The sequence below is a fragment of the Loxodonta africana genome, chromosome 2 (genome assembly GCF_030014295.1).
Source record: "Loxodonta africana isolate mLoxAfr1 chromosome 2, mLoxAfr1.hap2, whole genome shotgun sequence".
NCBI lineage: Eukaryota > Metazoa > Chordata > Mammalia > Proboscidea > Elephantidae > Loxodonta > Loxodonta africana.
This window is the reverse complement of record NC_087343.1, coordinates 152,382,976-152,406,472: the sequence shown is the minus strand read 5'-3', so window position 1 is coordinate 152,406,472 and position 23,497 is coordinate 152,382,976. Positions and strand designations below refer to the sequence as shown.

The following is a 23,497-nucleotide window of genomic DNA, read 5'->3' as shown; positions in this document are numbered from 1 at the left end:
AACAGCAATGAGCTTTGGACATCTCTGTGTTGGGCGGGGGGTGAAACCAGGAACCCCGGCTGGGCTTCGGGTTGGCACACTAACAGGTACAGGCTGGCTGAGTCACAGCACCTCCCCTCCCCCCACCGAGCTGGCACCGGAGCTGTCCACCCCACACCTGTAGGCATGCCAATGAGGGCCGGCCTAGGCCATCTGCGCCCAAGCTCTGCCAGCAGTTGGGTGGGCAGGGAGGGACCTTCTGCCTGGGCGCCCCCTACCGGTCAGGCTCCCCCTTCCACCCCGGGTAAGAACCCTCCCCCACCCCCATGAGGTTTCGGAAGTGCTGCAGTTTGACTTGTGCTGGGGATGAGGGTGCCCCTGGCTAGAACACCTCCCCCCCTACCCCCCGCTGGACACCCCCCTTGGCAGAGCCGCCTGGAGAGATCACAGGCAGCCACATGAAAGGGAATTTTTCCCAGGCAGAGATGGAGTTGAAAGCTGCCTCCCACACCCCGGCCTGCCCCCGCTGTGCCAGGCCTGGCTGCTGAGCCCCTGGTGCTTGAAGGGGGCTTGTGACACCTGGGAAGGGGTTTGGGGGTCAGAGCCCTCACCCATGTGGCTACTTTCTCCTCCCACAAACAGTAGCAGAAACACTCCATCTCTCCCAACTAACCCCCAACTCCATTTCAGAAGTTGCTCCTTCTCCTGTCCTAGAAGCCCTCACCTACCTGAGGCCAGGCCCCCACACAATCAGGAAGTCCTTCTTCGAGTCTAACCTCCATCTCAGCCAGGCTAAAAGCAGCTGGGTGGCAAGAAGGCTCCCCGGGTCCAGTGGATGGTTAGGCCTTGCCCTTCAGGATGGCCTTCGTGTATGTTTAGGGAGGAGGGTGCAATGGCCATCCTTTCCTGTTCAAGCTGCCCTGGCCTAGACCATGTGATTGCATTGTGATTTCCCCTGATATCTGGCCTCTGAGGTCCTGGGCAACCTTGTGCCAACAAACTTTCAGGGGGTGGGGACAATCACAGGAGAACCAAAGTCAGGAGCACCCCCAGGTCTCAGCCCAGCAGCCCTCAAGCCTGAAGAGGGATATGTCGGGGTGGGGGGCAGTCTATGTGTGATGGGCATAGCCAGGTCCCCACAAGCCTGGGCTGAAACTGCTCCCTGGAGGGCACTAGATTCCTTCCTTGTAAGGAGAGAAATAAGAGCCTAACAGGCTCAGGCCTCATCCCCAAAACTATGAGCTGCTCTGCTCTGATCAGGCCATGGTGGGTTTAGGTGAATAAAGATGGGGGTTCCAGGTGAGTGAAGATCCCCAGAGCCAAGTTCTGAGGTATGGTATACCGTCAAGCAGGTGAGGTCTCCAGCACTGGCCACTTCCACATTAAGAGCAATTCCATCCTGTCAAGGTGGCTTCTCTTTCCAAGAGATGCCCACTCTAACTGTCCCTGGGCCATCCTCCTTCCTCCCCAAGGTGGTCCCAAACAACCCCTGCCCAGCAACAGTCTGCCGAAAGCGAAAGCGGACAGCAAGAAGCCAAGTGGTGCTTCATGACACAAACATGCATTCGTTTTATTCACAAAACAGCCTGGTTTCCTAAAACAATACAAACAGCATGTTCATCAGCAGGAAGCCGGCCATGGGCAGGGGGCCCGGGCCGCAGGGGCCCCCCTGGGTACCCACCCCCACCGGTGGGAGGGCCCCACAAAGAATTGCTTTCTTCTGTCACCATCAGCAAGGCCAGAAAAAAGGGCTTATTTTCTCTAAGTAGCCAGGATTGGAAATATCGAGACATGGGCTCCCCAGAGATCTCAATGGATAAACGAACAGAAATTTCATTTTTCCAAAATCCTTACTGTTGGGGTGGGAGATCCAATTCTGGGGACTGTGGATTCAGCATAGCAGGCCCGGGCCCAGGGGGTGGGTACTCCCTCCCGCTCCACGAGCTCCTGCCGGCAGCTCTGCCAGTGTAGATGGGGACAGAGGGGCTTCTCCACGACGCCATCAACATTCTTTTTATAAACATGAGTGGATTCTCCAGGCAAACTATGCACTATTTCATGGTTGGAAAGAATCAAAGAAGTTTAAATGAGGGTGGAGTTAAACTGTGCTAAATTACAGTAGTGCTTATTAGTAACTAGATTTCAAAAGGTTACAGAAAATTTACATTCTCTACACAAAAACTGCATCTCCTGCACAGACAACATTGACATCGACACAGGAAGGAAACTGATTGTCCATTCTTTGCCCAGGAAGTCTCGGTACTTTATAGATTCCTCTTTACCTCTGTTTTTTGTTGTTGTTGTTGCTGCTGTTCTTCCCAAAAAAGTTAAATTTTTTTTTCCTTTTCTTTTTTTATACTAGGGACGTGGAGATGTTAAAACGACAACAAAAAATATATATATAAAAACAGGAATGAAATCTGTGAGAGAATATTTTTGGTTCTAAAGACGGGTGCATCCGTTTGTCTTCGCCCGAATCCCTTGCCGAAGACCACGCGAGCAGTGACATTGCACGGAGAGGGCAGCTTTGGGGTCCTGCCGCCGTCACTGAAACCACCGGAAGGCGGCTCCCGTCGGAAGCATCACCTTCTGGCGAGGGCGGGAGACAAAAACAAGGAGAGAGTTCAGTCAGGGTCCAGGTGGGCCTCGCGCAAAGACGTTCCCCCGTGGATGGCCTCGTGGCGGAGGGACGGACACAGAGAGCAGCCGCCCTGCGGAGTTCCTGCCCATCCCAGCCAGGCCAGAGGAGTCTTGACCTGATGGGCCACTGGAGGGCCAGGGGCACCCTGAGGCCTGCGGAGTCACTGTGCCCAGGAACCCTCCATCCAGACAGGAAGCACCAGGTGGCTGTGGGGGGAGTGTGGGGGCTGTGTGGACGCTTCTGTCCAAGAGTGTATATGTGCGTACTGGGTATGTATACAGGTGTCTGCCTAGTGCTATGGTTGTGTGTTGTGTGTATACTGAGCTGTGTGTATGAGTGTGTTTATCAAAACACTATTATATGATTAGACTTATGTGTATTGGATAGGGGTATGTGTGTGTCTCTACATTGGAAGAGAGCAGGTGCCTTTGTGTGCATACAGGTGTATTCTCTGGGTGGGAGAGCAGACATATGAGGAAGTTCAGGGGAGGGCAGCCAAGAGGCCAAGGCTAGGATACCATTGTTGTTTTCCAGCCATTCTAGACATTTGCGTCAAGCCCACTCGTAGAGGGGCGGAGTCAGGCTGAGGCAGCAGGCTGAAAAGATGCTTTTGTACTCGGGCCTGGCACCCCAGCTAGGGTGCCATGGCTAGGGGCACAGGGATAGGCCCTGCCACAAGGGTGGAGAGAAAGCAGCATAGTAACCCCTCTGGGTTCTCTAAACCAATCCCACAGTGGACAGGCCTTGCCCACACCCCAGGCACACGGCCACCCCTCAGCCCTAGGACCACAGGACCCCTGGCTACTAGCCACACAGTCAGGCTGGTCCCTGGGGCCCCCCTCAAGGTACCCCAAATCTGTTAACTCAGCGCCCAGATCCAGGGTTCTTCTGGGTCTCAGAGCATGCAGCCAGCACTAGAGCCGATCTATCCTAGGGGCCTTAGAGGTAATGACTGGCTCTGGATGGTCAAATGAAGGTTATCTTCTAAGCCACAGGGTCCAAAGGGCAGAACCCCTCCTATGGGACATGGTAAAGTCCCAGAAACTTGGGTCATGGACTGGAAGCTTTAGGACAGAACCAGACTCTTAGGATCTGTATGGGAATTTCAATACCTGACCCAGAATCCCATGAAGGGGATCAGAATCCTGGGGCCTAGCAGGGAATGCTAGCTCCCTTGCCTGGAAGTTTATGCTTATACTACAAACTACAGCCTGACAGGATCTCAGGATGTGGCTCTGACTTTTAGGGCAGTGAAATGGTGTCTTGGAGCCTGGCCCAGACCCCTAGACTCCAGGGACTGGCTGGGCATCCCTCTGATACTTGCCCAGGTAGGAAAGGTAGGGGTGGGGGTAGGAGTGGGTTTGGACGACCACATAGACGCAAGAGCCCACACACCTCCCTCTAAGGCGCTGTTACCTCCAGAGCAGCGGAAGGCTTCTTTTTGAGTTCCTCACATTTTCTGAATTTGCAAATCTGATGGCCAGTCTTTCGGTTCCTACAACTGCTGCACTGCTCGCAGTTGATGCGCCGCCGGCAGGGCGCGCACATGCCACAGCGTTTCCGCTTCTTTTTGCCCGAGCTAATGGCGGAGGCCAGCTCTCCCTGCATGGGGTACTCAGCCAGGCCAGCCATGTGCAGTGCGCTCTCCGCCAGGAACACACCCGCTGGGGTCATGATGAAGAGGCCTGGGTTGATGGGGAAGGCGCCCAAGTAGGGGAAGTCGGACTGGCCATTGAGAGCTTCGGCGCCCGCCACGGCCTCCATGTCAGGCAGGCCAGCACCAGCCTCGCTCATCAGTGGGAGGTGCTCCTGCACCACACGCTTCAGCATCTCTGTGGACTGCGCAAACTGCTGCAGCGTCAGCTGTCCCTCGGCTGCCAGCTCCGTGGCCCGCTCCGCTTTGCTCAGCAGGCTGGCCACAGCACCACTTTTGTGCTTTGAGGTAGGGTTGCTTTTGTCCACCGCCATGGCTGCTGCCAGGTCATGCCCATTGGCCAACAGGGAGGCAGCAGCTGCGGTTGCAGCAGCCTTGTCGGCGGACTCTCCACCCATCATACTGCCACCTCCACTGCTACCACTGCCACTGAAGGAAGAGTAGTGGGAGAGTGGGCGGGAGCGGCGCAGGCTCTTGTTAAGGGGTTCGCTGATGATGCCACTCTTGTTCCGACGCTCAGGGGGTGGGGCATCTTCTGCCACTGAGGCTGGTGCTGCAGCAGCCACGGCTGCACTCTTGTCTGCCACTCCCGCCTTTGAGCCACTGCCGCTGCTGCCATTAGTGGTGGTGGAGCTGCTGCCGCCGGCATCCTGGGGGCCACTGCCGAGGCCTGACATGGTGGGGCCAAGGCCCAGACCCCGCCGCCAGGGGAGCCTGCCAACTGCTGGGGGTCCACAGACGAGTGTCTGGCCCTGCTGCCCTCAACAGAGATGCTTGGTGGGCCTTGCTGCTCAGGGCAGGCACATGGTCAGATGCCCATGTGGAAGTGTCTTCACTCTGTTGGGATAAGAGGATGCAGGGTCAGCGCAGCAGTAAACACCACCTCCTCCATCATCACTGCAACCACTACCATCATCCTCCTCAACGGTACTACCATTGTTAACAACCAATAGCCTGACTAGGCATTTACTAAGTGGCAGACCCACCCTGGTTAGCGATTTTATATTTGTACTATCTCATTTAATACTCACAAGAACCTGGTGACGCAATGGTTAAGCACTCGGCTGCTAACTGAAAGGAGAAAAGACCTAACAATCTCCCCCCATAAAGACTACAGCCTAGGAAACCCCGTGGGGCAGTTCTACTCTGTCATTTAGGGTTGCTATGAGTTGGAATTGACTCAACAGCAAATAAGAGTAATACCCTATTTTACAGATGAGGAAAAAAACGTTTAGGAGAATTGTCAAGTTCACAGACATATGGACACCAAATAGCATGGCCCAGCCCAGGTACTCCCAGCCCAAAGCTGCCCTACTGGGGTATGGGGAAGGAGCCCTTGTGGCACAATGGTTAAGTGCTCGATTGTTAACTGGAAGGTCAGCAGTTAGAACTCACCAGCTGCTCTGTTGGAGACAGATGTGGCAGTCTGCTTCCATAAGGATTACAGCCCTGGAAACCCTATGGGGAAGTTCTACTCTGTCCTATAGAGTTGCTATGTGTCAGAATTGACAGCAACAGGTTGCCTTTTTTAGGGTGTGGGAAGACCTGAGGGAGGCAGGCAGTCCTTACCGTGTTGAGGGTAGGAGAGAGGTGAAGATGTTTGTTAACTTCCCCCTGATCCAAGAGAGAAGGGATTAGAACAGCCTTCTGAAGGCCTTTCTTTACCCATTAAAAAAAAACATTGCTGTCGAGTCAATTCCGACTCATACCAACCCCTGTAAGACTGAGTAGAACTGCCCCATAGGGTTTCCAAGGAGCAGCTGGTGGATTCGAACTGCCAATCTTTTTGGTTAGCAGCCATAGCTCTTAACTACTAAGCCACCAGTGTTTCCAAAGGGCTTTAGGATATAGATTAAAAAGTCTGGGAAGCTGTCCCTGGATCCTCATTTGGAGGTTCCTAGTATGCATTTGTTATTTCAAGGCTCTGATAAGTCCTGCAGGAAAAGGAATCTGTTCGATTTCATTTAATACAGATTACTAAGTAGAGCACAGAACTCTTATTTCAAGGAGCATCTATCCTCCAACCACAGGGCAGACAGCCCTGGGCCAGAGGATGTGTCCTCTCCTACAGCAGTGGGAGGACATGCTTGTGCACACGCCGGTACACACTTCTTCCTCAGCTCCCAAACCATAGTCAGTATCATCTCAGACCTCGCTCTTGTTTACTCAGGCTTCACTGTTGTGCTCAGGCCTGGCTCTCAGACTGGGCAGCGGCAGGGGCCTCACAAGAACTACAAAATAGGGTCTGGGTAGAGGTCTCAGTGAGAACCCAGAGAGTTGGGTGGGCTGTGGACAGGAGGGGCCTCTGGCTGGGATAGGCTGGGACTGAAGAGTGAGTGTGATCCTCCAAGGAATGAAGCCAGGCAGGAGCTCGCCCTTAGCCACCCCCATGTTTCTGAGGCATCCCTTCCCAGGACAGGGCCTGCTCAGTCCAGGTCCCCAGTCTAAGGCACTTGAACAGCCAGCATCCTTGGCCAGGAGCTCTGGAAGAAACTGGTCCAGATGGAGTGGGGTGGTAGCTTGCTCATCAGTCCTGGCTCTCTAGCATCCCTTCTCTGTCTGCATGCTGCAGCCCAGCATCCCCAAGGAGAGGGGAGGGAGGACAAGGCCCAGCCCCTGAACAGCTGGGGCCCAAGGGGGAGGTACACATCTGGCTGGGCCTGCCCCACCCTGGACTCGAAGGCTGCACACACTGCAGCTTTGTCCCCAGACAACCCCATCATCCCCTAGTCACAGGACAGGATGCAGCCTGCCCCAGGAGACATCTAGTATGACCCTCAATTTATACAGGAGGCAACTGAGGCACTGAACAGGCAGGACCCCCTGCCCTAGTACTGCTAAGGAGTAGCCACAAAAAGGAGGTGTGGGAAATGGAAAAGCTCCTGTCTCCAGGGTAAGGAGAATGGCAGGTGTCAGCAGACAGCCAGACACCAGTCCTCCCCAGTGGGCAGCATGCCCCACCTATGCTCCTTCTCAGCTATGGTCCACAGGCAGTGAGGAAGAGCTGGGCAAGCTGGCAGATTCTACCAGGACAGACCCAGAAGGGCCTTGTAAGGTATCCAGGCAAGGTTGGTGGTGGCACAAAGGTCAGAGTTGTGCTAAAAGGGGGGTGGGGGGTGGTCATGTGTGCCCAGGACAGCAGTGTCTGTCCCACCTCCCATGGGCCAGGCGCAGGATAGCTCTTGGGCTTCTTCCCTCAAAGGCTGGTGACCCCTCCGGGAATCAGGGACCCTAGCTAGGTGCTGGGATCAGGACCAGTGAAATCATGGTCAGAAACCATTCCTCACTCCAAATCAACTCATCCAGCCCCTGCCCATCAGAGCTCAACCACCCTTCCCTGGACCATAACCCCTACAGCTTCAGATACAGGGTGAGAGGAGAAGACAGGAGAAGGCAGAGGTGGGGAGGAGAGCAGTCTTCACCCCAGCCCCTGTGTGTGTCCTCCGTCTCTGTGGCCTGCTGGCTGGTGGCAGAAATCGATAGCTGCATTAACGCTGCTCTTGCTCTGCTCACTCCCTCCCTCCACCCAGCTCCAGGATCTGGCTCTGCATGCGGGGCGGACAGGTCAATTAGAAGTCAGCTCCCTCCAACATGGCCAGGGCCTGCTTTCAGGGCTGGTGCTCTGGCTGTTTCTTGGCTTTTGTCTCCATCCTGAGTTTCTCTTAGTGCAGACTGAGCCTCATGTTCTGTTCATCTCTGGCCCTCTCTTTGAAGCTCTCTGATCGTCTACTTTTCTGTCCTTCCTCAGGGACTACCCTCCCCCAGCTCCCCAGGTCCTGGGACACGTTAAGCTGGGACCAGAGGACGTGATATGTCACTGAACAGGTGCTGCAGGCAGAACACTGTGGTCTGTCAGCCACAGAAACTGAAGGTGGGAAAGTGTGCAAGGGGGACTGGTGCTCAGAAGAAACTGTTCTAAAACCCTGGAGTGGGCAGACACCAACATCCAGTCCCCAAGGCCTGGTTCCCAAAGTTGTCCAAAATCTGTACCTGGCTCAGCTTCTCCTTCAGACCCTGGGAAAAACTGATGATGGCCTGGTCCCAGTGGACCCTTGACCACAGGGCTTGTTTGCCCTATTAACAGAAGGAGAGGGTACATAAAGGATGTCCTTCCAGGCCCCAGCCCCCTACTTCAAGGCACACAGCAACCCCCTCCCAGGCCAGGCAGGGCCTGGCAGTGCCCAGGCAGCAGGGGAGGAGCTGGGGCTGCGTTGAAGCGGAGCGGGAATGAGCGGGAGGGAAAGCTGGCGGGCAGGCGGGCGGCAGCGGGTGCATCCATCATCGGCCCTGCCAGGAACGCATCCAGCCCCCAAAAAGAAATACTGCGCCTGAGGAGGGACAACAAAGGGCTCCGTTTCATCAGCAATGCGGAGCCAGCGCCCCGCCGCCCCGCCAGCCGCGGTCAGCCCACAAAGGACCCCTTTGTCCATGCAGGAGCCGGCCAGCCGAGAGCTGGGACCAGGGGCTGGCGGGCGGGGACAGAGCCCAGGGGGGCGGAGGGGGGGAAGGAGGGGACCCAGTTGTGAAGAGCTGGGGGGCAGAGGGGAACACGGAGGCAGAAGAATAGTGACAGGTGGTGGGGGTAGAGAACCATGAGACATAGAACTTGAGGGGTCAGTCAGAGTAAAGGGGACCTGAAAAGGAAGGGAAAAAGTGTCAAGGCTAGAGGACAGTCTCATGAGGGCCAGAGACCGGGGCAATGGGGCTCAGAGAGACCCAGAGACCCAAGGGACCTAGCTCAGACTCAGACTCAATGGTCTGACAGATATGGTAACAGCCCTGAAGAGAGAGTCCCAGATTCTGGGACATGGGGACCAAGAGAAGGCAGTTGGACATGCCCACAGGAGAGGGAGGCAGAGGGAGAGGGTATAGGGCAGGAAGGGGGAGTGGGGGCAGGGTGAAGGGAAAGGAGATCAGATGAGACACACCTTATCTAAGGCCTCCACCCAGGGCTTCCCAAGCCCTGAAGGGAGGGGATTGGAGGAGGGCTGGGGGCAATAGGTTCTTGGCCTCAGGGCTTGAGCTTACTGGCTGAGCTGGGGAGTGGGCCACTCAAAGCTGGGGCCATTCCCTGCCTCTACTCTCAGACCATGGCCAGCCCCAGAAGGCTGGCTACCCTCTTTAGTCAGCCCCCATCACCAAAATACTCAAGCTCCCTTAACTGACTATCCTATCAGCTAGCATTTATTGAGCACCTACTGTGTACCGTCCCTGAGCACTTATCTCAATGACTCCTCCTCAGAGGCCAGTGAGATAGGAGGTATTAACCAATTTTAGAGATGAGGAAACTGAGTCTCTGAGAGGTTCAAGCCATGAGCCCAAGGTCAACCAGCTGGTGCCTAGAAGGGACAGCTCTTGAACCCAGAGCAGAAGTGTTAGTCACCTTGCTCTATGACCTTCTTTGTTCCACTTGGGCAATTTGCAGAGTAATCCAGGGCAAGGTGACTCAGCTACTCTGGAGGCTGCCTTCACACCCCGGGGGTCGTTCCCCGTGTCTGTCACCTCTCCATGGTGAGGGGGCCAGCTGTCACAGACCCCAGGGGAGTGACCCCAGCCGGGGGACTTGGAGATACCCAAGCAGGAGCCCAGAATGCTGGGCCAGTGATGTCACAATGCCAGCTGGCAATGAGGTCACCACAGGTGAGTGCAGTGCCCTCACCCCACTTTTACCCCCAGGAGAGCCACCTGGAAGCAGGACTCTGTCCTGAAGCCCTCAGGCAGACAGCACTGGGGCTGGGATCAGGGGAAGGCATGGTGCTGCTGCACAAAGACATGGACACGGGTGGCCCCCAACTAGCTGTTCAACTGCAAACATTCCCCACTGCCTGGCACAATAGCAGTTCCGGGCCCTGTGTGGTACTGGGCATACAGTGAAGGATACAGACCCCATCACTGCCCCAGAGTGCATGCAAGCTGCTTTGATGGTCAGAAAGAATGAGACAGTAGAGCTGCAATGGGACCCAGTGAGGCATCAGGAGCCTTCTTGGAGGAAGGGACTGCTGAGCTGAGAGTTAAGATAAGGAGCGGTTACCAGAGGGGATAGGAAGCACAAGCTTGAAAGAGTTCATAAGAAAAGCAAGTGTGAGGTGTGGCTATGAGATTGGCAGGGTCCCAAGTGCGCAGGGCTTTGAGGCTAAGGGCCAGATTTTTTTTTAACAGCTTTACTGAGGTAATTTACAAACTATAAAAGTCATCCATTTTTAAACGTACAATTCAATAATTTTCAGTAATCTTACAGGGTTGTACAACCATCACCACAACCAATGGCAGGATTTGATCATGGTACCATCCCTCCTCTACTCCTTTGCCGGCTAGAACAGCCTCAGCCATCCCTGCCTGCTGAGGGAAGAGCTCCTAGAAGTGACTGTTTAAGCAGGGCCTTCAGGACCCCAAGACACTGGCCCTGCAGAGCAAATCACATGTCAGGGAACGCCCACTTTGTAGACTTACACATCCTGACTCAATGTCCCCTTCCTCACACTTCCATGTACACTTGATGTCCCTGCTACACCCTCCAGCCCTTCTCCCACCTTAGTGGGTGATCTCCTTGGGCAGTCAGACTGATGGCAGGCAGGCCAGCCATGGCAGGGTGGGGGCAGACCACAGGTTGTGGTGGCTGAACTGGGCTGAGTAATAAGGTGCAGGGGGTGGGGGTTTCCATCTGTGATTTCCATGATTCAGCCCAGGGAGTTTCCAGAGGGGAAAAAAAGCCGTGCTCAGGCCCCGGGGAGATGCACAGAGGGACACACCCAGCTCCAGACGGACACACATACATGGGCACACCTGACCACTGCTAGCACCCAAAAAGTGGGTCTAGGGTAGGACATACCCTCAACATTCTTAGGGTCTCCGCAAGACTGACTACTAAGGACAGAATGGAAGAACTGCAATCCTATGTCCCTGACTCCATGACCTGATCTCCTTATGTCCCTCCTACCAAGGACAGACACAAACCCCTTGACTGGGGATCGAAACACACTACTGAAATGCAAGGGTGTGAGCAAACCCCAGGGGTAAGTGGAGATCTGTCCTCCCTTAGCAATCAAAAACAGCTGGAGGAGAAGGTCAGCCCATTTCATGGATAGGAATATCAAGGCCCCAGGCAGTACATCCTGACCTTGGGCTATAGGAGTGTGATGAGGAGCCCAGGAAATTTCTGATAGGGACATGGTCTTTCTTAATAAGGAGGATCAGGAGGTCCTCCTACCTGTGTGACCTTAGCATATGGCCTCTGATCCAGTTTGTAACATGGGACCATGATAATAGCCAACACGTATGGGGAGCCCTTCCTATGTGCCAGGCATAAACCACCAAAACCAAACCCACTGCCGTCAAGTCGATTCCAACTCATAGCAACCCTATAGGACAGAGCAGAACTGCCCCATAGAGTTTGCAAGGAGTGCCTGGCAGATTCAAACTGCTGACCCTTTGGTTAGCAGCCATAGCACTTAATCACTACACCACCAGGGTTTCCATGCCAGACTTGAAAAAAACCTGCTTTATCTCACGAATTTCACACCTGCCCTCTGAAGGAAGTACCAGGATCGCCCCACTTAGAAAACAGCTGTGATGTACAGAGAAAATGATGCCCTCCTCCCCACTCAGGACGCCCTGGATCTTGGACTAAACGTGATGTCTGAACTAATAGTATCCTGCGATCAGAGCCCACACACCTACTTGGGACCTTCCTCCTGGTGGGCCTTGTTCAGAGAAAGGAAGGCTAGCTCGGAGATACAGGCACCAAAGAATTAGTGGTGGTGGTGGGGTCTATCCTTCTAGGGGAAAATCTCTGGGGCTCCAGCGTGTGCGTGTGTGTGTGCGTGCGTGTGCGTGCGTATGTGTGTATATGGGGGGGCGTCAACAGGACTTGCTAGGGGTTAGGGTCCAAAGGTCTAGGTTTGTGGCTTCACCTTATCCCTCACTATTAACTTTGACCAAGAGCTTTCCCCCCACTGAGGCTCAGTTTCCCATCTGTAAACGAGAAAAGAATGGTTCTCCCTCCTCACCCCAAAAAGGAATCACGACACCAGAGGGCTCCATGGGGAAGGAAGTGGAGAGATACAGAAGAAAGATTCCAGATGGCGACCCTTCCTAGCTCATTTGCAGGTAAAGAAACTGAGGTCTGGAGAGAAGAGTTTTGAGCCAGTCACAGGGTTGGACAGAGCCCCAGGTGGCCCCTCCCACTCCTATCCCCGCAGAGGAAAGAATAGCAGGTCCTAGTAATGAGCACTCGCTCCCTCCCAGGACCTGTGCTAAGCACTCCACATGCATTTTCTCACTGGATCCTAACCACAATCCTTTATTATCCCTACTTTACAGAGGAAGCAACTGAGGCTCAGGGAGGTGAGGTTCTCTGCCTAAGGTCCCAAAGCCAATAAAAGGAAGTGGCAGGATTTGAACCTAGGCCTGTGTGACTCCTGAAAATCTGGCTCCATGGGCTCCAAGGCACATGGAGGGAGGGACTTGGGCTGGAGGATGAGGTCTAGTTCACCTCTCAGCCTAGGGGAACCCTCCAAGTTTCCCTTGGATTTTAGGGGATGGCTCTCAGGCCTCAGGCAAAAGACATTAGGGCACTGTTGCAGAGAAGTCTGCAGCTATACTCCAAGGCCCAGGAAAAGACAGGGGAAGGGGCTGCGGGTGGACCGGACGGGCCAGGCTGGGCCAGAGCTCCGGGCATTCCGGCGGCCTCCGCAGGAAGCAGAACGGGATGGAAACCGGCTCCTGCCTCCTCCCCCAGAATCCTGTGGGCAGCCCAGCCGGGCCGCACAGAGGCCCTCTTTGTGCCTGCCCCAACCCGCCACCCGCGGCTGGCCCAGGGTTTTGAGTTTCCTCGGGGGTGGGGGCCCAGCCTTCAGCTACCTCCCCCTCTTGGGGGCGGTCACAGCAGTCCACAGCTGGAGGAGGAACTAAGTGGATGGCCAGGGCTACCCCAGAGACCCTGGGGGGCCTGAAGGCTGCCTACATCCCATCCCCCAACACTTACACACCCTACTCAAGATGGGAAAAGGGATCCACAGACAGTGCCTGAAAGCCCACTCCCCTGAGGCTATCTCTCTGCCGGCCACCAAGTCCATTGTGACCCACCTAGAATCCCATCCCCCAACCCATCCCCATGCTTGTGGGCCCAGGGTGGTGCACCTATGGAGGCTGGCCAGGTGAGCAGGGGGGTCCTTTTGTCAAACCACCATTTCCCACTCTCCAGGGGCTCCCTGGGCGCACGTAGCTTACCTCATTCAGGGGAGGCCTCAAGCCCACTTTGCAGCATTTCAAGGGACAAAAGCCCCCTACGTGGTGTAACTGTGCTAGAGGAACACTGGGCACCAGAGAGTGGGCTTGGGGGCTGGAGTGTGCTTTGTAAAGGGCACTATGTACCAGTGTATCTGTGTGTATCTACCTGCTGTGGGCTGTGGGTGTGCCCAGGCAAGTGTATACATTCTCAGATGTCACTCTCTGTAGATCTGAACACTGATGTAAAACAGAGCTTATATACAAGTGTAAGCAAAGGTCTGTGACTGTGAGACTTCTCCTGTGTACAACTGGACGTGTGTGTCATCTGTATCTGTGAACGTATGTGCATACCCAAGTGTGTATGTGTGTGTACAAGTACAGTGGTTTACACAGTGGCTGCATACAAATGGGCTCATCTTGCCTCTGAGTTGACGTATCTTTGTCATGTGTGTCTGCGTGTGTGCGTACTGAGAGTTGCGTCAGGGCCTCTGAGGGGTTCTGGGATATGAAATCTGGGGCCTGACTGGGATGAGGAGGTTACAGACAGGAACTGGTGTCAGGTGCTTAGCCCCCATGGAAACAGGAAGCTGCCGACAGGTGCCGTTGGGTTGTGGTGGGGGCTGGGCTCCACCCAGGTTCAGTTTGTCCCCCTGAGAAACCAAACTACATTTCCACTAACCAAGAACCCATCCCAGGCCCGGCCATGGGGGAGGCAGGCCCAACAGCTCTGGCCAGCGTCTGCCTGCCTGCCTGGCCTGAGGGTGGAAAAAACCGGAAAACAAAAGCCCCCAGACCGCAGGCCCTCCCTGCAGAGGCATGGGGGAGGCAGGCAAGAGGCGGGAGGCTGAGGAGGAGGGAGGGAGGTGTCGCCGCAGCCCCGGAACACAAAAATAATGAGGCGAGAGGGGCCATGGGGCCGAGCCGGCTGGTTCCGGAGTCGCTATCTGACCTTGACAGATGCCACAGCTGGGCGCCTGGAGAGGAGCTGCCGCCTCCGTGCTGCAGAGGCCTCCCTACATCCCCCAGGCCAGGGTCGATGGAGGCTGCAGGGGAGCACCCCCCATCAGGCCAGAGCAGGGAGACCTCAGAGCACCTCCCAGTAGGGGGAATGGGTAGGGGGATCTGGAGGCGCAGGAGTGGGGGCAGGGCCATTGTAGGGCATGGGTGGCCGCAATGGGGTCTCCTGAGTGTGCCCCAGCACTCAGGTGTGGGAGTGTGTGTGTGAGAAACACAGTGTGCCATTGTGCTTATATAGCTGCGAGGCCGAGTATGTGTGGGGAAGGGAAACAAAGTTGAGTGTGGGTGTGACAAAGATTGTACTTGTGTACTTGCGTCCTTGGGGTCACACAAAGCTGAAGAGATGGGCTTATGTCCCTGGAATAGGTGTGGCCTCATCACTCAGGGGTGGGCACTGATTACTTCCCCACCCTCAAGGGCCCAGATAAAGTCTCCTCCCATTCTCCCTTCAAGAGCCACAGCTGTCCTGGAGGGTGCCTGCCATGCTGGGGGTTGAGGGGCAGGGGCACAAGAGAGCCACAGCCCCCCTCCCCCCACCAAGCCTTGCCACTTGCAGATAGAGGAGAGCCGATCCCTGCAGCCTTTCCTAGCTCACCCTCTCACTGTGGCAGTTGTCCCAGGCACTCAGCAATGGGCACAGGGCTGGGCACCACCACTCTGGGGACATCAGTGAGGGGATGAGGTGTGAGCTGCAGGAGGGGATGCTGGGCTGGAGGCGGATTAGCAATTCCGAGCACTGGCTGCATAATTAAAAAATCATTACAGCAGGCACAGCAGAGTGTGAGCTCACGCTCAGAGCGGGCGGGGACACTGCCATGGCTCTCCCCCCTCCCATCGCTTCCCCGAGGAAAAATCCCACCTGCTAATATAATTATGGAAAAACACAAGCACGGAAATTCGGTTTCAGCAAACAACGTGCCTGAGTGCCCAGGGCCTGCCTGGACCTCAGCACAGAGAGCAGGCTGGTCACTGGCACCCATGGCTCCTGGCAATGAGGCAGGCCCTGCTGGGTCCACATTCCAGACCCTGGCCCTCACCCCCTCAGCGGCCTCCAACAGGGGGGAGTGGGCATATAAAGCCCAGCTTTCCAAATTCAGAAGAAAACAAGCTAGTCCTGGTATTTTACAAATGGGGAAACTGAGGCTAAGGAATCTGCATAATGTCACTGTATTCGTGGCAAACAGACAAAGAGTCAGATCCCACTAAACCAATGCAAAACCTCAGGAACTGGATCCCTCCGCGGCCCACCCCCACCCGCCCAGCTTCCCTCTCTCATCTGATACCCTTCAGCCCCTTCCACTTTCTCTTGGATAAGGATCTCTCTCCTTGACACTGAATTAGACTGTCCAGGCCATGTACCCCAGGCCCCACAGAGCACATTCAAACCTGAACCCCACTGTAGGGGGGGAGGGGTGGAGCCCCAGCCTCTCAGTTCAGGGACAGGGCATCCTGGACACGGCTGGGTTAAGCCAGGCAAACAGAACTGGCTCCTGCCCCGAGAAACGCAGCCAGCTCTGGGGCACAGGCCCCAGAACGGCAGGAACAGCCGCCATCACTTCGGGCCTGGAGCAGGCAGTGGGAGGCAAGGGGAGGGGAGCCGCGCCTAATTAGTCGGCCTGGGACCCGTGCGGGCGGCGCCGGAGCGGCAGACGCAGCCGCTGGAGTCGCGCGGGCACGTCCGCGGCCGGACTGGGAGGCGGCGGGGAGCCGGGAGGCCAAGGCGCCCTGAGCGCCGTGGGACAGGCGGCCTGGGAAGGCCTGGGCCAAGGAGATTCCGCACTGAGCAGGCCTGCCTCCCCTCATTCCTCAGTGCCACCAGGCGCAGCAATTAAAGGCTTTCAAAGTTTGTCCTTAATTGGTTTCATTTTTGCCTCATAAATGATTCATGGCCCCGGAGGTCTGAGAGGTGGCAGGAGTGGCGGGGGAAATTTGGGGAGCCTTTCGCCTGGAGCCAGGCCCCATACCTGAGGCCTGGAAGGGGGTCCCATCACCAGCCCAGTGGGTGGGAGGGGCTGGGAAGCCTTGGGCAAGTGGGACCCTCCAGCAAAAATAAAATTCAGGCCTCTCCTTGTAGTGCTAACTAATTAGGAACTGCAACTCCTTCTCAGCTGGCTGGAGCTTGGTGTCCACCACAGCTGCTGAGGCCCTGGGAGTGTGAATAATAAGGTAATGATAACAAAATAACAGTGCCAGTAGTAATAATAACATGGCGAACACTTATGGAGCTCTCAGTAAGTTTCAGGCCAGGAACTAAGAACATACACATCACTTCATTTCAGCCTCCAGCCACTACAGGGGTAGGTGCTAGGTTCCGTTTTACAGACAAACAAACTGAGGTTCAGAGAGATAAAGGCCTGTGCTCTGACCCTCTGTCTGATGCCAGATCCTCTCCTCTCCAAGCTCTCAGGAGCACAGGGCTCAAGGCTGGACACCAGGAACACTCCCCGCCAGGTGGGTCAGGAGCTGCAGGCCTCTGTTAGGTCCTAAGGCCTGGAGGAAGACCCCAGTGGACATCAAGAAGTAGCCACACCAACCTGGTAGGTGGGGCCAGTTAGAAGGGGCCCACCCAATTCACCTGAACCCTTTTTTTTTGCCCCACCTCTCTCCTATCTCTGGGGCCTGAGGCACAGCAGGCTCCCAGACCCGCATCCAAAATGATGGGGCCAGGCTGGTGCTAGCCCTCAACAGGCTGTGACCTTGGCTGGGCAATGTCCTCACAGGGCCTAATTGGCCGATCTGTAAAACAGGACAAAAGGAGCCCTATGGACACCCCCCTCTCGCACTAACTCTGTTCTGAACACTGGGATACAGAGAGGAGATGCCATGCACCCCACCCTCTGGGAGCTCCCAGTCTAGAGGAGAAACCGACAGGCACATACACAAGAAGGGCTAAACAGAGTTCGTGCAGAGAACCCTGAGCACTCGGTCAATGGGCTGACGTGCTGGGGGGCTTCTTGGAAGAGGTGAGGTGGGCAGAAGATGTTCCTCCCCTCTGATAGAGCCTCCCATTCCTCTGACCCCAAACCCAGCCCAGACAGAGGATGCTCATGTAGTAGGTGTGGTACACTTAAACCCAAGATTGGACCCCCCCCAACCCTGAAGAAACCCAGAACTACAGCCCCAAACAAGAGTGATATGGGATGTAAAGCTCTGCCCGCCCATATAGGTCACTTTTATTCTGAACAACCACGGTGGTGAGGCCTACAAAATTAAGGGTCCACTTGGACCCTATGAAAATCCTGGAGGTGAGGAAATGCACCAGACATGTCTGGGGGTGGTGCTGGATGAGAGAGCCCCAGGGTTCTGGGCCACTAGCTGTTTGCCCTTGGGTGCCTCACAAACATTACCTCTTGGCATCCTCCAGCTCTTCTGTCCCAAACATGCATCAGGTTCCCTTCCCCTAACTTGCTGGCCCTCTCAGGCCCCAGTACCAGCACAGTCCCAGTTGTTACCTTCCTGTTCTCTCACCTGTCGGCCTCCAACAGGCAGTGAGACAGGCTTATGCTAGAATCAGGCGCTTGGAGTGGAGATACCACATCACAGCCCTCTCAGTGACATACGTGATTATTCCTGTTTCCCAGATGAGGAAAATGAGGTTCAGAGAAGCTAAGGGACTTGCCCAGGGCCACACAGCTAGGGGGAACCCAGGGCTGACCCTCTTGAGAGCCCATGTTTGTTTCCTACCTCGCTGGCCTCCTGCCATCAGTATCTCAGACCTGACCCTTTCCCTGTCTAGACAAAGAGCACACAGAGCCAGCTCTCCTCCAGACACTTGGACTTGGTGCTTTAAGACTTGTGATCAGGGGCCCTGCAGGGGGCCCAAGAGATAACGGGGGTCCCAACATACTCCAGGGAGCCCTGGGGTATGAGGGCTCCTACCTCAGCCCAGCTGGGCCTTCCTTAAGGGTTGGATGAGGTGGTGGTAGAAGCCCCCACATGAACACACAGGGCACCACAAATGTCTGGAAGGAGGCACAATGGTTCTGGGTGTGACAGGGGGAGAGGGTTTCCATGTTTTCTGGCCCCCTACTTGGGAAAAAGAGGGTCAGCATTAAGGTGCCTACCACCCACACCTGGGAGGGGGGCCAGCCACCCATGGGATTCTAACAGCTGGGGCATTCATCCCTTGGGAAGAAGCCTAGGCTCTATGCACCCCTACTCCACCCTGCTAGAGGACATAGCTGAACGACCCGGACAGATCACACCCTCTCTGAGCCTCAGTTGCTTCAGCTGTACAATGGGCTAAAAAATGTCCCCTGAACCCTTTGGAAAAGGCCTTGTGAAGAACTGGACAAAACGCTCCGTGGCCTATGTTGGCTGGGGAAACTTGGGACAGTGGGGTCAATGCACAATAGAAGCCTGACAATGGCTTGCTGAACAATCAAACAAGTGGCTGAGTTCTCAGGATCCTGAGTTGACCCTCGGCAGGTCCTGTCAACAAACCCTGCCCAGGTGCCCACAATGGGCTGGAACACTGCTCTGCCCTTTGCTCCTCATGGTCCATCTGCCTGTCCCCGGGCAGCCTGGCCAGGTCACCGGGATCCCTCTTGCCAGTCTGCCCAGGAAACTGCACGTCTCAGGTGGGTCAACACTGATGTCAGCAGGACTGGCCAGGCATGGAGCCTGCCACCTCCGGAACTGCCAATTAATTAACTTTTTCAAATTAATTTCCCAAGCAAAATTCCATAATTACATCTGTCTCCATCAGCCTGAGCTGGGCAAGCAAGAGGAGCCCGCAGTGAGATGGAATGTGGGGTAAGGGGCCCCAAGAGTTGATCTGACCAGTCCTGGGATGAGGTCGGCGAGGCCACTAGAGGTTCAATTTCACCACAGCAGGGTGCTTGCCCAGCGTCCTTATGGATGCTGTCTGGTAGGGGAGGGGGCTGAGAGGCCAGAGGCCCCCCAAACCATGCAGGGACATCCAGGGAGACTGCCCAACACATCCTGTGGCCCCTTCACCCCCCAGCCCAGTGCCCCCAAACCACAGCGAGTGTTGGCATGGCCCAGGAGCAATGCAGACACTGTGAGGCTGACGAGGCCGCCACTGCGGTGTTCTAATTTCCCAAAGGGGCTGAGATTAATTAGCTCACACACAGGCACAGAGAGGGAGAGGAGAGTGGGAGCAGGGGTGGGCAGCGTCAGGCGAGGAACTAGCTGGCGCTCCCCCCTGCCCGCTTGGCAGGCAGGCAGGCATGCATGCAGCCTTGACAGCCTGGGTGCTCTGAAGGTCAGTGGCCAAGCTGAGCCAGCAGACTGGCACCGTCTCCTTCCCACAAGCCTTGAGGCCATGGCTGAGGGGACAGCAACCAGGAGGACAGCCTGGGGGAGGGGGCTCCACTGTCACCACCATCCATCTTGTGCCAGGTGCTCTGCTCATTCCATCTTGTTTCATCCTCACAATAGCCCAAAGAAGTAGGCACCATGGTTCTCCCATTTCATGATGAAGACCCTGAGGCTCAGAGCAGCATGGGGCAGTGACTGATCAAGGTCACCCAAGTTGTGAATGTGGAGGTGAGACTGAAATCCAGGTTGGCCCAACTCTAGAGGCCACCCAGCTCCCCCTTGCACCACCTGTGCCAACGCAAGGGTTTCAGGAGTCCCGGGCCTGGGGACTTGGGAGTACCAGTCACCGGATATGTGGGTGTCTGTCTGTGGGGAATGAACCTACCCCTGCCTCAGAGAATTTGCAGAGCAGATTCCTAGCCATTTCACAGACAAAGAAACGGAGACCAGAGAGGGAAAGTAACTTGCCATACAGCACAAACCCAGGGCCATCCCTCAGCAAAATAACCCTGACTCAGTGATGCTTAATGAGCCCTGATCCAAGGCCGTGCCATGCCTGATGGCTAACTGATGGGTGCGGGGTATGTCACAGTGGCTGCCCCATGGATAGAAACAGAAATACCTCCAGCTCAAGTGTACTTTCTCAACACATCCCTGCAGGCCTCCCTGGAGAGAAGAAAGGAGCCCCTAGAAAGATGGGGTAGGGGGTAAAGGGTGGAGAAGGTATGTGACCCTGGACCAGGTTCCTAGGTGGCTCTCACAAACCTGGTAGTTGAGTTTCCCAGAACTTGTCTGCAGGAAGATCCCCACAGCCCCAAGGGACATCTATGTGCTCCCTAGGGCATCCCCTGGCACCCCCACACCACCCCCCAGTGAATCACTTCCACTCTAGAAGCCAAGGCCAAGGGGGTTTACCCTTCCCAAGCCTAAGGAGTCAGCAGTCCCTTGGCCCTTGGGTCTAAACCTAGGGTGCTCTGAAATTGCAGAGGGCCCTGGGTCAGTTGTGGGGAGGGGGCTCGTTCAACTGAGAACATTACTCATATATAGGGGTAAGGGAGAGGTGAGGGCCCCTCCCTTCAGAAGCACAGGCCCAGGCCACGAAAGGGTCCAACCGGGCTTTAGAGTCACGGTTCCCATCTCAGCTCTGCAGTCGCCAGCTTGAGTGAACTCGGGCAAGTTGCTCAACCTTGCTGACCCATGCCCTCATCTGTGAAATACAAATGATGACAGCCCCATTCGCCACGGCCCTGCAGAAGACATATGTGAAGCTCCCAGTGCAGGATCAGCACCCAGTAGGCACTCAATAAATGATAGCTGTGTTGTTATTTTTACCGTCGTCAAGAGCAAATGTCAAGGGCAGTTCTGCCCAAGCATGTTGGAAGACCTAGGTTGTGGCCCTAATTCTGTTGTTTTCCTATGGCTCTGAGGTACCCCTTTGTGCCTCAGTTTCCCCAGCCCCAAACAGAGAGCATCCTTCCTGCATTCTAACCTTTAGGATCACGGGGAGATGAGCAAGGGGTAGGAGTCTGAAGGCTACAAAGAGGGCAGCACCCAGATGGCCAGGCATGCACCCCCTTCTCTGACCACAGGAAGACCCCACCTGCACTTCCTGCTAGCCTTTCCTCCCATTTCCCTGGCCCCCCAGCTCTGCCCTCTCTTTGTCACCACTCCTTATATCTCCTGCAGCCCCCTGATAGCTCTACTGCACAGGCAGGTGCCATACCCCTCACCACCCCATGAAGGCCCCATTTGCCACCTGGAAGTCCCTTCTCAAGTCTAATTGTTGTGGCCTTGACGTGTAACTGTTGATGACTGCGAGACAAAGAAAGCCTAGCAACTATGGTTGGCTCTCTTCACTTCCTCCCTGACTGTGAAGCCCCCAGGAATGTCCACCTCTGCCTTGGGTCCAAGCCACTCCCATCCGCTCCTCGCCAGCTCTACTTCACTCTCACTCCTCAGAATTCCCATCTGAGAACAACCCCAGAGAAGTTTAAATTCAAAATATTCTAATTTAGGAGCCGTTGGGGGAGTCCCCCTTTCAGAAAAATTCCAGCTTTGGTGGAGCAGACAGGTAGGGGCGCGGGTGAACTCACCTGGTGATCCAAGTGTGGCAGAGTAAGACTGGTGAGAACCACACCCCAACATCTATTTCAGGTCCTGCAACTTTGAGCCTCATACCCATTTTATAGATGGCAAAAGATCAGAGAGGTTGACAGACGGGCCCATGGAAGCACCCAAGCGAGGTTTGGAACCCAGACCTGTCCAGTTCAAGTCCATGGTTCCTGACTGGCCACTGTTGGTTTCTTTTCCTTGAGAAGCTTCTCAACCACTCTCCTCAACTACTGTCCAGGGCTTTTATGGAGGAACTTTGTATGGCCAGGAGATGGGAGCCCACCTGGGCCCCAGTCCTTACAGCTACCCGCCCCTTGACCCCTGCTAGGCTGTCTCAATCCTGTAGGCCTAGAATTATTTGTAGTCTGGGTATTAAGTGGACTGTGAAAGCCCTTCATGATCACAGGCAAGTCATCCCCATTAGACTCAATTCGCTCATCTGAAAAATGGGTATGCCCCCAACTCTATTCAGTTCATAGAGAGCAGGCCCCAGGGGGCAGTATAGGCTTAGCGGTCCCCTGAAAGCACCCCCCTCCCCCGCTTCAAGCTAGCAGGCCACGCAGAGCAGCATCCCCTTGTACTCAGGCTGGCTCTGTACCCATTCTGCAGGCCAGTAGACTAAGCACCAGAGGCAAGGGCCAAATTCTGAGTCTCAGGTTGGTGGCTACTGGGAGATGGGGGTAGAAAAGGGGCAATAAGGGCCTTAGGAGCCAAAGGGACAGAGAAAAGCAGGTCCCAGGGTGAGCAGGGAAGGCAGGCAGACATTATCCTGGGGCACAACCCACTCAATCGAAGGGGTCTCATTTGTTCTCCAATCTCTCGCACCTCTAATCTCCCAAGGACCCCACCCCGTGAGTGGGGAACACATCTGGCCATTTGGCACTCCAGGGGAAATTGATTTTCTATGGCATTCTTTCTTGGGTCTTTCCTCTTCTCAACTTCTCTGCATCCCTCTGCATCTACTCCCAACCCACCACTGCCTGGGCCATAGTTCTAGCTACTGGAGGGCAGGTGGGTTTAACACTTTCAAGCCTGATCCTTAGGTCTCTTCCCTCAGGTAAGGCCAAGTCAGTCTGGAGACTAGACTCTACCATCCAGCCCTATTTTACAGAACTCATCTCCACATAGCCAAGGGTTGGGCCTCCTTGGTGTAAGCCTACAGGAGGTATTTGTGTGTGTGCATGTGCACACATACGTGCACACACCAGGCTCTGTTGTGTTGGTGCTCCTCGCTCACTCTATGGCGTCATCTAGGTGTGAGCTGTGGCCTGAGGATGACTGTCTGAGCCTGTGACAGGATGGAGTAGTATGTGGGGTCAGTAGGTGTGAGAGTAGCCTCCTCCAAGGGTCTACACTCATGTGTGACAGCATATATCCATTGGCCAATGTGTGTGCCAGTTTGTGTGTACCAGTGGCTGGAGCTGTACAACAGTGAGTGAGTTTCCTGACTGACCATGTTGAAGCTGTGCACAAACTGTATGTGACCAAGTCTGAACCATGCCTGTCAGTGTATATGCTCAGTCGTGTGCAACTATGCATACTATGAGTGACTATGTCTGTCCTGAGTGTGTGCCCCGGGTGTG

At 55.3% G+C, this 23,497-nt stretch overlaps 1 protein-coding gene across 2 annotated transcripts in view; it reads right to left on the bottom strand.

The window, feature by feature from the left end:
• Positions 1-1,524: 1,524 nt before the first annotated feature.
• Positions 1,525-23,497, bottom strand: part of CXXC5 (CXXC finger protein 5) — a 34,585-nt gene continuing 12,612 nt past the window's right edge. For both annotated transcript variants that reach the window (XM_064276966.1, XM_003404534.4), the window contains exons 2-3: positions 4,037-5,111; positions 1,525-2,568 (exon numbers count right to left, since the gene is read on the bottom strand). In XM_064276966.1, coding sequence (XP_064133036.1) covers positions 2,524-2,568; positions 4,037-4,951 — 960 coding nt within the window. In that variant the 5' untranslated portion in view covers positions 4,952-5,111 and the 3' untranslated portion in view covers positions 1,525-2,523. The remainder of the gene's footprint in view (positions 2,569-4,036; positions 5,112-23,497) is intronic.